The 13,479-nt window shown below is 26.1% G+C and overlaps 1 protein-coding gene across 1 annotated transcript; it reads left to right on the top strand.

Annotated features, from left to right (window-relative positions):
• Positions 1-11,405: 11,405 nt before the first annotated feature.
• Positions 11,406-13,233, top strand: LOC113847096 (transcription factor MYB94). The gene is made up of 3 exons (XM_027475963.1): positions 11,406-11,766; positions 11,896-12,025; positions 12,310-13,233. Exons 1-3 carry the CDS (start codon positions 11,634-11,636, stop codon positions 12,968-12,970), a joined length of 924 nt encoding a protein of 307 aa, XP_027331764.1. The 5' UTR covers positions 11,406-11,633; the 3' UTR covers positions 12,971-13,233.
• The last annotated feature ends 246 nt before the right edge of the window (positions 13,234-13,479 follow it).

Raw genomic sequence — 13,479 nt, 5'->3', positions numbered from 1 at the left:
TTAATAGAAATAGAATTACTTTATCTAGTGATTTTTTAAAACATTTTTTTACGAAAAAGAAACTTTTATATATAAAATAGTACCACATTAGTTTACAATTAAAGATAAAAATAAGTTAAGTTGTTCGACTGGAATCTTTAGCTTAATTTTTTTAATACTTAATCTAACTTGATCTATTTAAGTAATAAATTTAATTTAAATTATTTAAAAAATTTAATTAATTAATTAAATTTAAAATTTATAAAATTTATAATTATATTAAATAATTTTATATTAAAATTATAATATAATACCATATTAAATAAATTAAATTTTAAAATAATTTTTTTTATTTCTTTTCATTAGAATTGACGATTACCACTACTACATTTTTGTAAGAGATAATTTTACTTGTTAAAATCTTTTACATTGCTATTGTTCGATCTGTGCATAATGTTAATTTGTATCTGTATTATCTTGATTACATATTTTGATAAAATAAAAATATGTAATTTTATTATATATATATTTAAAGTATTAAACTTTTTTTAAACTTATCTAGATACAAGCATTATAACTTTTATAAAAATATATTTATTTAGATGATTTAATAATCTATTTATAAAAATTAATAACCTATTAGCAGTTTCAATATGAAGTAAACTATTAAAAAATATCAATAGATCAAAACATGTTTTTAAAAAGTCAAACTTAATAAAGAGTATATGACAGATAATAAGTCAGACTTAAATTTTAAATTTTTTTTCTCTAATTTTATTTATAAGAAACAAAAGACTGAATTACTGGAATAAAGAAAATAGTTAATTCAGTTACATTTTTTTATAAATACAAGTTTTATTCTAAAAATATCAATAATATTAAATGATATAGTTGGTATAATAATTGCCTCATAAATATATATTTAACTATTAAAAAATATAAAAGAAATTCAATAATTATTATATGTCAAATATATATATGTTTCTTATAATTAAAAAAATATTTAATTTAATTTTTTATAAAAGAATAAAAAATTTATTAAATAAACTATACTTATTTATGCAAAATATAACTTATAGTCTAACTAATTTTGATCACTATTTATTGATTATAATTTTTGTAATTCGTACCAGTATTTACTGCATGCCACAGTCGACTTTTCAAATTGGTGGTTCCAAAAATTTACCGTAACGTAATAATACTTGAGGGTAAGAAGGTACAGGGTCTTTTAATTTGTTTCCGTTTTCTTACTAGCAAACCGTTTCGGTTATTTATTATTGTTAATATTTTTGGCCATGCAAAGCTTCTTAAATTCGGGCAACCATTTTGCCCCATTAGTTGCACTGCTCCAATATAGCTTATTGAGTTGTATTTTCACTCACTTTCATTTAGGTTCACCCACTTTTTTAATTAAGAGACTTTGCATCTTGGTTGAATCCATGAAAAATAATAATATTTACACCAATACATATACTTATAATAATAGAAGATTTAGTATAATTATGGCGAGTTTATCAATAGATGATTCTGTTCATGTGTGGATACATACAATCATCTTTCATGTATAGACTACTTTTCTTTAGGAAAAGAACGTTTTGTTTTTCAAACTAAAAGAAGAGGAACTGAATGCATGCAATATATTGGTAGAAAGCTCCAAATCGAGAAGCATCATTCTTGCAATGACGCTCTGCTGGGTGCATGCAACACCTCAATGCATGATGCTCTGAAATCTTGTACGTATTTAATATATTTTAAAAATATTCTGTAATAAAACATTTAATTTAGTTTTTGGTAAAGAATAATTCAGACATAATTACTGATATAATAAAGGGTGATGAAAAACTCATTTAACTAAGTGATGTTTCCATATCTTTTATTTTGCTTATAAAATATATAGTTAATAGTGTTTAATTAAGCATTCATGGATATTCACGACTACTTGTATGCCAGAAAGTAGGAAATCTGGGACAGGTACACTGTACTCGGTTTCATGATACACTCATCCCCACCCCATTTTATTGAGATCCCTTTAGAACAAATCAAGGTTATGTTTGTCTAATTCTACAAAATTACTCCCTAATTTGCTTATTTTGTTTCATTTGAATTTTTCTATTTATTATTTCAAATTATTAAAAATATTAATATTTTTTAATAAATCTATTTATTAGATATCATTTTTTAATTAACTATTATATTAATTATAACATAACTATTACAATAACTTCAGTACTTTTGATAAAAATATTTCAGTATAGTTAACATATTTTACCTTAATATATACTGTGATCATCTAATGAGATGAAAAAAATATATATGATAAGAATTTATGTATAACAAATTTTTATTTAAAATTACATAATATGATGCAATTAATGCATTAAAATTATTAAATATTATTTTTAAATTTTTTACACTGTTAAACTTAAAATAAGTTAAAAAACCATGTTATGGTCCGGGCAAGTATAAGTTTTAGTCAAGGTTTTTTTAATGACAAGCCATCAACTAAAATGAAGTCCACGACATGTTTATTGTACGTTTCAATCTAATCAATCCATTAAGACCATATTAATTATAAGTATTTTATTTAGGTCGCTATAATGTCTCAGTCTTTTTTTTTTATTAGAGCTTACGGACGTACCTCTTTACATTGTTATATGTAGCTTTCAACTTACTGTGTTAGGTTTGACGGATGGGTGTAAAACAATTCTTGTAAAGTAACAACAGTGATCGATCACGATAATATAACTGTGACAAGTGACAATTAAATTGTAATAACAATAGTGATCACGATAACAGTACTAACGATGATATTATTATCCACAGTGACTACTAATGTGAGACATTAAAAGTTGTTTGGTAGTTACTATGAATATGACAACAATGATATTATTGTAAGCACCCGAAACATGATCCTATGATGGTGAGGTTGACATTACATCTTCACTCAAAATCTCAAGTTAAAGTACATTGGGCCTTTTCACTTTATGTTATTCTCTTTTAACCCATTCCTAAGGACCTAAGCAATGTGAAACTTAATTACTCACTTAAATTTCTAATATTTCTTTCTTAAATGGTGAGTCCAACGTAAATTGGGATAGAAACTGAGAACTAACCACTTAATGACTTAAACAGAGGATTTGTAATCAATAATAATAAGATGCATACTTATTTTAATAATGCACGATCAATCTTCTTTAGAGATTTCAAATCATCCCATCATTTGTGTGTGTGTGGGAGGGCGCAGGGAACCTAACCTGTATTATAATGATGTTTCCCCTAATTGTTCTTCCTAACCGAAAGTTAAGGACTGGGCTTACACCAATAGCTACATGACATATCAGCTTAATAAGGTGTAAATTAGGCCTATATCTTTAAGTCGGCTAAATTTGACCCATTCTAACTTTAATACAAATCAATAATAATTATATGAGTTAATTATTGTGGCTGCTCCTAATAAGAAATATTTTTATTCTCCCACTTAAACAAGACGAGATAAAGGATTTATGGGAAATAATTTATTTTGAAAATGACTTTCCACTTGACAACTAGTTTTCATATTGTCACAAATGTGATTCGTAGAATATAACACCTTAAAATTGAATTAATCCACAATAATTACACACTTAATTAATGTAATACCTTCCTTGTGTTAAATCAAACTTTTTGAAAAATTGATGGCTAGCCCTTTAATAAGCATATTTACAGAAATTACAAGCATTCTGAAGCTCATTATGCCACTGATCAATTTTGCTTTAAATGTGTTCTCAGAATAAAGTTGAAAAAGTATATTTAAGTAAGAAGAACTCAAATGAATTCAAAAGGGTTGTTGTGGCTCCCCTGTACAGTTTTGGCATTCGAGGAACTAGTTACTGGCGGCTACATCAGCCACTGCTCGAGTTGAACTGTTGAAGGGAGCAATTCATATTATTGTATATTTTTGCTAGTAATATTTATTTTAAAATAATAATATTAATAATAATTATTATTATTTTAGAAATTTCAAGCAAAAATTTAGTAACTTTATGATTGAGCCGGCCCTAATGATTCTTGAGTTAATTTGAGGCCTTGAATGATGGCGTGAAAAGTACATTGTCGAAATTTAGTGACATTATCATTTCAAGTGGTTATGTTCTTTTGTGGTTGATATGAAGCCAAATCTCATTTTTGTATCTCAAGGAAAAAAAAAAAAGGAATAATTGCAGGCAAATAGCATCGTCCATTCATCACACTTGTATTATATAAAAAATGTTAATTTTGTTTTTTAATTTTAAATCCATTATTTTTTAAAAGTTCTTAAAAACTTTCTAGACCTTTTTTTATTTGTAATTTCATCTTAACGACAATATGAAGAAAATTATTTATTAGCAAATAAAGTATTATTAAGCATTATGATGATTTTTATTAATATATAGCTTTTTATAATAAAAATTAAATCAATAATAAGAACTTTTGAGTTCTAGATTAATACATAGTGTTGTAGTATACAAATATTTCGATATTGATAATATATATTAATTATTTTATATTAATAAATTATTTATTAATATAACATATCACATTATTAATATAATTTTAAAATATTTATGCTAATAATTTGATTTGCTTGAAAATATATTAATAAAATTATTATAATACTAAATTGTTAATAAATAACAATTTTTAGTGCAATCCGGTGACCCTATTTACAATTTTATTATCATGTAGATGCCATAAATAATATTTGCACGGGACAATTTACATAACCATAATTTTAGAAATTTTATACATATCAAACTAGTTTATAAAATATTCACTTTTCACCTAAATCTTTGTTTATTAATTTAAAAATTTTATCATCAAATTAATCTTTCAAAAATTTAATTTATCAACAAATTAGTCCCTTTAGAATTCACTGTTACCTCTTAATTCAGTTTTTAATAAATGAATATTGTGATAGTTTATATCACTGAGAAATTAATTTGCAGCAAATTAGCTTTTTCGAATAATTAATATGCTGGGAAAAAAATTAGAGGCCTAATATATATATATATATAATGACCAATTTGGTAGAATTAGAACTAAAACAAGCGTTAGAAACTTATAATTGATTAAGGTTGGATTTTAGTTGTGAATAAAAGCAAAGAGAGACAATCTGACTCAATATAATTACGTTGTGGTCAAATCCTTTGTTAATAAATTAACACTTGAATAAGCTCTTTAAATAGTCTTATTAATAATAACTTGGGATATCTAGCAAAATTTACAAAAAAAAACACATTTTTTTTTATCAGAAAATACTTCAATTTCCAGTGATTAATTAATTTTTGAATCTAAATATAATGAGTAAATATCTATAAATAATAAAAATTTAAATTTACTGTTTCTTTTACATAATACTTAAAAACTAGTAAAAATAAAATAAGGTAACATTTTTTATAATTAAAAGTGTAAATTAATAAAAGAAAGTATTTCCTCAAAACAAGTAGCTGCTAATTTTCATAAATGCATTACCATCATTAGGTTGTGGAAGAAGTAATGTATGCTTAAAGTTGCTCCAAATTAGGAGAGAACACTTTTCTCTCAATCGATTCAAAAGTTGATTAAAAGTAGTCATAATTATCATACAAAACTGTAGAAAATTAATTCTCAACGCATACATAGAATGTGTGTATAATGCCTTTTCGGGGACATAACTCAGTTGTTAAAATGCTCCTTTGAGTAAATGCCAAAAGGGCACGTCTCATAATGTTGCTATGTATATTATGTAATCATATTTTACGTAAAATTGGGTTGGGATAAGTTTGAAAATAGCTATCGCTGAACCCAGTGAATGATGTAATTGCATAACTTTAGTTTTGTTAGGTTAACTTCTGCGAATAAACAAGAGAGTGAGGGGAAAGGGAAGTTTGAAACTATGGCTGAGTTCGATTTGATTACAAAGCTCTTTGAATCAATGGTTGGTGTCTATTGAGGTAGAAATCAGCGTTAGTCACTGCCTGTCACTTCAATTTTGTACCCAAAATCGTGTTAATATACAATATATATTTTAATTAATATTCGTATCATTACTTCATTAACTTATTTAGATGTAATTGTTGTTATGAAAAAAAAGTCAGCTGTTAATATTATCTTTATTAATATAGACCGTGTTTGACAAAATTAATTAATAAATTAGCTGAAAGCTGAAAAGTTGGTTGATTCTATTAAAGGTGTTTGATAAAATCAGCTGTTAGGTTAGTAGATAAATGTAAAATAATAAATGATGGCATTATCATAATTAAGTAGATTAAAATTTATTTTTTATTACTAAATTGTTTTAATTTATCTTTCAATCCATGTAACGATACATTTTATTTTCTTATTCAGGTGAAGGAATGGATTGATGTAATAAAATAACATTCCATCAAAAGTGTGTGTGTGTGTATATATATATATATGTATGTATTAAAATTTTTCAATAAAGGAAAATCTTCTGTTATTACATGTAATAAATTAAAATAATCTGTCCAACCAAAATGTATACTTATGTTATTAATTAACCCATTAATTATAAATGACACTTATGTTATTAAAAAAAATAACAATTTGAAAGGTAAGATTGACACTTTATGCTGTGTTTTTCTCTTTTGTCCAAATTGTAAATAAATTTTATTAAAAAGAATCACATTAAAGTAAAATAACTTCATCCGTGTGTTCAGTATTTAGTTTTTGTTTGAAAAACATCAAACAATAACTTGGATGAATAAAAGTTTATTCACTCTAACTTTAAACCAAATTACGATTTGGAGACATTAGTGAGGATAAAGGAAAGTGTTTAAGATTTCCCCAAACATGCATTTCCAAAAAAGCGTGGTTGAAAGAGAATGTGGACACATTAGTCAGAATTCAACTTAAAAAGGAGAAGCAATATAAAGGACTGAAAATTCTATATGTCGCGATTAATATATATAGTCTCTATCATAATATAATATAGTTGATACTACATTATGATATTCGACTACAAAAGCAATAGTAACCACTACTGTTACCAGTGTTGCAATTAGCAATATTAAAAAACTGGTGTATTAGTGTGTGCATATCTACAAGCACAAAAGTAATACCGTATGTCTCTATCATATGAATAAATAATGAAATTTATTAATAAATGTTTTTAAGTTATTTATCTAAATATATCATATAAATAACTAGAGGTATCTCCCCCTTCTCTTTTCAATCAGCAGCTGAGATATATAAATTTGAACTTGAATTAAGATTAAAAAAAATAGTTATATTACACTCTGTCAAGGCAATATGATTTCTAGAAATTTCAATGAACGCAGCAATTTGCATGGACTTCATTATAAAAGCAGCTTTTCATGATATGTTTTCATTGTTTAATTAGTTGTTTTATTTGCATGAATGTGATGGCATTAAATGATAATTGCCTAGTCCCTTCTATTATGAATGGTCCCGAGAATGAATTACTTTAATTTGGCTCTACAGTTTTTGTTCATTGAAAATTAATATTATAGGTAACATCATACATAATTATACTTATTTTGTATTTATATATACATATTCTAAATATGCGTAAAAAATAAAAAATAATAGTCCCCAGAAATTAAATCAACAAACATTTTCCTTCGACCTTACTATCATATAAACGAATACTCCTTTCCCACCATTGTCCATTTTACGGTTCTAACCGTGATGATATTCGAACAACCATTGAAATCTTTCATAGAAATTTTTTACATAAATATTATAGAGATCAATCTGTGATAAAATTACCCATTTTCAAAATAAATGACTTGGATAAATTTAGGTCCCTTGGCCTCCTAAAGTACGACGAACACTGCGTTCAATAACAATATAGTCGATTAAAAAAAAATTAACAATATATATGGCTTGTTACTGTTAGTGGGGCAACAATTTTAAGGGCAATTACTCTAACCATAGTTATTGTCTAACAAATCTTTATTGATTATTTGAGTAATGAGCATGTCTTAATATATATGTGATGCTCATTTTCCACAAATACAATATCAAGTATTGAGGTAAGAAATTGCATTGTTTACTTGTATCTCTTTAGAGAATTTGGTTGGTAACTTGGTATAGGCTTGATAGGGTTGTAGTACAAGACATGCATAACGAAGGCAAGACCCGTATTAAATTGCACTCATTTTATTGTGACATTAAATGATAGGTTCTTTGCCCATTAAAAAAAAGTTGCTTTGTTCTTCTACATTTAAGTGTGAAAATGTTATGCTTAACAGGGGTGTATTGATTAAAACATTTCACCAGATCAAAATTATAATTTTTTGTGAGAAAATAACTAATTAACAACTATTAAGTAAAACGAAGATTAACAATTATTAAAATTTCATTTAATATATCTTCGACTATACTGACAAGAAGCATAACATAGTAAAAAAATTTAATTTAATTTGTAATTCAAATGCAAAGTTTATTCCAACTCGAGAAAATTTTTCACATGGTAAAATTTGAATATAAAATCTCTTATTGAATAATTTGATTACGCATATAAATGCAATAGATACCCTTTCTATTTATTCCAATAAAATTATATATATTAAAATTAATTTTAATAGTTGATAAGCTTTATATTTACAAAAAAGAATCTTATAAAATTTATTTCAAAAAATCTTAAGAATTAGTATTAAATTAAACATTTTGTACTGCAGTGTTAATTAGATTAAAAATAATAAAAAGTCGTTAAATTATATTTTTAAAATTTAATAGAGAAGATGTTATTGTAAACAAAATTAATGAAGCATAATATAGTTTTACTTTTAAGAAAATTTTATTTCATCACATGTATAATATATAATATTTTTATTAAAAACAAACAAACACATGTCACATATATATTTTTATATGATTTTACTCGATTAACATTCAAAAAATAGTTACTTACTGTCGAGAACATGAATCAACTGATAAAGATTATTCTATCTTAATTTTAATATGCAATCTTAAGTTTAAGTTTCATTGAATGCAGTTATATTAAACATTTAGATCAAATTTTTTACTGTTTATAGTAATCTTACTCAACTTAAACATAGTTAATTTTAATAAATAATATTTATGATTTAGATAAAAAAATATATAATTACTTAAAATACTTTTTATTAAGAATTATATGAGTGTGATTAAAGATAATAAAATTTATAAATATTATATTATAGTAAAAATTTATTAATTATTTAAGAAATATTGCAATTTTTAAAATTATATATCACGAATAAACTTTTTATTGTTTCATCATATAATTTGTAAAATTTTAAATAAATGTTGTGAAAAATGACTGAAATCCAATGAATCAAATTTATATATTTAATAAAATTTAAAATAAATAATATATTTTACTTATCTAGTAATCATTTTAATGTATCATATATATGTTATTAAATTTTTAATTTACTTTTTAACCTTTGAAATATTAAATTATTATTACCATATAAATAAATGTTATTATTTGTTGATAAAAATAAATTGAAATAAAATATTAATAATTAAAATATAAAAACTTTAAATAATAAACTATATCATTACTTCTATACTAGTTATTGAGTAAATTTTATAAATTAATACACATGTTTGTTATCTATTTTTCCCCATAAAGAGAATGTTCCTTCAAATATAGAGATACATTAGAATTTATATTAAAAAATTATAGAGTATATTTTCTTCAATATTTTTAACCATCAGTTAAAGTTTTATATATTAAAAAAATTATCTTAAAAAGTATAATTTTGTTCTATGAAAATGCCACTTCTTTTTGGATTCGTTCAATTTAATATTTTCTTTGTTTTTAGCCTGTTGAAAAATATAAATATCGTTTATTTAGTGCTAAAAAATAATTCGGTGGGAAATTAAAAATGCACTCTATTCTTTATTTCTAGTAAATATGAAAGTGAAACATTAAAAAAATGATTAAAAAATACATTATATTTTCAGTATCTAAAATATATTTCAACTCTTAAAATTTGTTATATTAATATTTTATATTTAATAATTCTGTATGATAAATTATATTAATAAAATAATTCAAATAGAAAAAAAAAATTCAACAATCAAATAGGTCAAAATAAATCAAGATGAACATGAATACGTAATTCAGGTAATTAGTGCTAGTAACTTAACAAGAAAAGTAGTGATTTTCAAAATCAAATGACGACCATCTATTTTCACTAAAACGACTCACTTTCTGAGATGACTTTCGTGCCACATCGTGATCAATCATACATCACGAGGTCAGAGGTTTAATTACACCGAAAACAACTTTTACTTTAAGAAAGCAAATAATTAGATACTAATTCAAGTACAGAAAAGCAAGACTTTTAGAAATTATGTAACATTTCATCAGTCTAATTTTACTTTTTATTAAAGAAATTTTTTAAAATTTATGTATTATTAAAGATGTACTTAGTTAATGTTAAATTAACTATTGATAGGTGAAAGTTTTGGTTTTTGTCTCAAATAGAATAAAATAGTAGTGATAATAAAACTTTCTTTTGAATATTTAACATACGTTAAGATTTAAATTTGATAAATAGAAATAACTTTACCGATTCATCAATGTGTTTAATAATAAAGGATAAAATTTATTTTGAATTTTTTTTGCTATCCATAATTAGATTAAATAAATTATTAATAATTATAAATCTGTCTTCAACAAATAATTTTAAGTATGTCATATTTAAAATAATATTTAACCACAGTAAATAAATGATTGTTAATAATCAAACTCAATCTTTGTATCCACACAATTCGATTGCAATATTTGAGCGAACACTTTTAGGTGTAAACACGCAAAGGTAAATATATGAATAATACTGTTGATATGCAAAATTACTTGCTAGTGGGTATTAATATAGTTTGAATATGCCTTCTGTCTTTAAATATTAAAAAATATTTTTTAATTCAATTTTATATAGATTGAGCAACCTATCTTGTTTTGACACTTCTAAATATAATATCAACCTCCGAAATTACAGTATTATAAAAGAGATGGTTTTGCTTGTACCAAAATAATACCAGGATTTCTTTGCCATTGCTATGTGAGTGCTTCCTCGACTATTGCCATTTTAATACGGCATGGATTTGTCGTTATTTGAAGTTCGTAATGCTTGAAAGATGGGAGATTAGAGAAATTCTTGCATACAAAATCAAATTAATATTTTTCATATATTAGTCTTCTAAAATTTTAACTGCAGCTCACAATCGGCATCAGTAAATTGACATTAATCTTTTAAAATTAAGGTGAATATAAGCTATATACATGAGTTACTAGAGATATATATTGATTTTAAAAATATTTTTTTAAACATTTTAAGTGTTAATTTGAGTGGTTACCTTAAGTTTCTTCTTGAGAAATTCCTAGCCACTATTCCCACTAACATAGCTGGCGTTCTAGCCTCTCTCTATATATACGTACATGACAAGGCAATTGCAGTTTGTGGACGATTGTGATCTCTTCAGTCCTAAGGAGGAAGTAAGCAAAGTATACAATCCATAAACAGACGTGGTCCTTTGTCTCCGATCAATCATTGGATCTCATAAGGGATACCCTCAGAACTCACAAGAGAAAAAGAGAGAGCTACATACATATATATAGCTAACTAGATCATTAGTTTCTTAGTTTCTTTTGGCACGTATATAATATATATAACATGGGGAGGCCACCTTGCTGTGACAAAATTGGTATTAAGAAGGGTCCTTGGACTCCCGAGGAAGACATCATCTTGGTGTCTTATATTCAAGAACACGGACCAGGCAATTGGAGATCAGTTCCAACCAATACAGGTAATTAATATTTCTAATTAAATAATTTTAATTTGTCTTTATTAATTTATTCAATTTTCATCATTATAACTTTTTCAAGCTTTAATCACACACTGATTTCGTATATACATTTTTCTTTTGTTCTTCAAGGTTTGATGAGATGCAGTAAGAGCTGCAGGCTTAGATGGACTAATTATCTTCGACCGGGGATCAAACGAGGTAATTTCACCGATCATGAGGAGAAGATGATAATCCACCTCCAAGCTCTTTTGGGGAACAGGTACTAGCTAATAACTCTCATCTTCCCACCTACTTGTTTGATTTTCAGCAATTAATATTTGCCATTTTTAATCAAGCGAGAATAGTAATCTAGTTAATTACAAGATTAATTTCTGAGTCCCAACAAGAAGTAAATGGTCACATGAAATGAAGAAAAAAAACACTGAAGAATAACTAAAGATCGATAGAGGTTAATTTGGATCTGCTCTTTTAATTAATTTGCTAATTTTTTGTTTCCTTATATTCTGGAATGAGTTCATTATATATTATATATAATGGCTGCAGATGGGCTGCTATAGCCTCCTATCTTCCACAGAGGACAGACAATGACATAAAGAATTATTGGAACACCCATTTGAAGAAGAAGCTGAACAAAAATGATCAAAGTGGGACTGAAGAAGGTGTTGACCAAGAAGGGCATTCACATTCTTGTTCACAGGGAAAGGGTCAATGGGAAAGAAGACTACAAACAGATATCCAAATGGCAAAACAAGCTTTGTCTGAGGCTTTGTCCCTTCACAAGCCACCAAATCATCATGTTTTGCCTGATACTACCAACCCCTTAAGTTCTCATCATGACACAAGACCACACCATGCATCCCCATATGCATCAAGCTACGAAAACATTTCTCGATTGATGGAAAACTGGATGAAATCCCCAAACTCAACTGATCAAACAAATTCTTCAGGATATTCCCTCAGCAATAACATGGTCACTACAGGATCTAGTTCTAGTGAAGGAGCACAAAGCAGCACCACATGTACCCAAGATCTTGCTTTTGACTCCTTGTTGACCCTCAACTCCTCCAAACTTGATGCCTCTCGATCTGAGCCCCAGGTTCCTCTTACGCTGTTGGAGAATTGGCTTTTTGATGATGGAACTGCTCAATGTCATGAAGATCTAATGAACATGTCATTGGAGGAAGGTAGCGCAGGTTTGTTTTAGAAAGCAGCTTATTATTTACCTTGTTAGGCACTAAGGTTTGTTTTAGGAACTAAGGTCCTTTGTTATGGCTTGGGTAAGTCCTCTTAAACGTCTTGCAAATGCAACTTTATCTAGTTCGATCGAGAAGATAACTTCCTCTCACTCTACGAATTGTACATTACAAGTACATCTGTATCCTTAATTGTGCTATGTACTATCCATTAATAAGAGTTCAATGTATGTGTATTTCGGACAGTAATTTACGGTTTCGAATTTAAGGATTGCAATTTATCTAGGGTTGCGTTGAAGTTTATCGAATTTGATTCCAACAGATCAAGGTAGACTAACATTTTATTGAAATATAATCCAGCTTCATTGAAATCTCAAAAATATCCAACGAAGTTGGATTCTGGAAAGCACAATCTAACCCATGTCATAGTATTGTGTACTAGGGCAACGATGGATGGATGAATAAATATAGAATTTATCTAAAATATATACATAATATAGCTAAATGCATACTAACACAT

This window comes from Abrus precatorius, unplaced genomic scaffold, assembly GCF_003935025.1.
Source record: "Abrus precatorius isolate BTA unplaced genomic scaffold, Abrus_2018 Scaffold8, whole genome shotgun sequence".
Taxonomy (NCBI): Eukaryota; Viridiplantae; Streptophyta; class Magnoliopsida; order Fabales; family Fabaceae; genus Abrus; species Abrus precatorius.
The sequence above is the reverse complement of the archived record's forward strand: the minus strand, read 5'-3'. Positions and strand labels throughout refer to the sequence as shown.

Bases quoted from the DNA above. Each gene is read 5' to 3' on its own strand.
- LOC113847096 (XM_027475963.1), top strand. From the start codon at position 11,634: ATGGGGAGGCCACCTTGCTGTGACAAAATTGGTATTAAGAAGGGTCCT. The intron at 11,767-11,895 runs GTAATTAATATT...TTGTTCTTCAAG, and splicing joins ATCAGTTCCAACCAATACAG to GTTTGATGAGATGCAGTAAG. The intron at 12,026-12,309 runs GTACTAGCTAAT...TAATGGCTGCAG, and splicing joins CAAGCTCTTTTGGGGAACAG to ATGGGCTGCTATAGCCTCCT.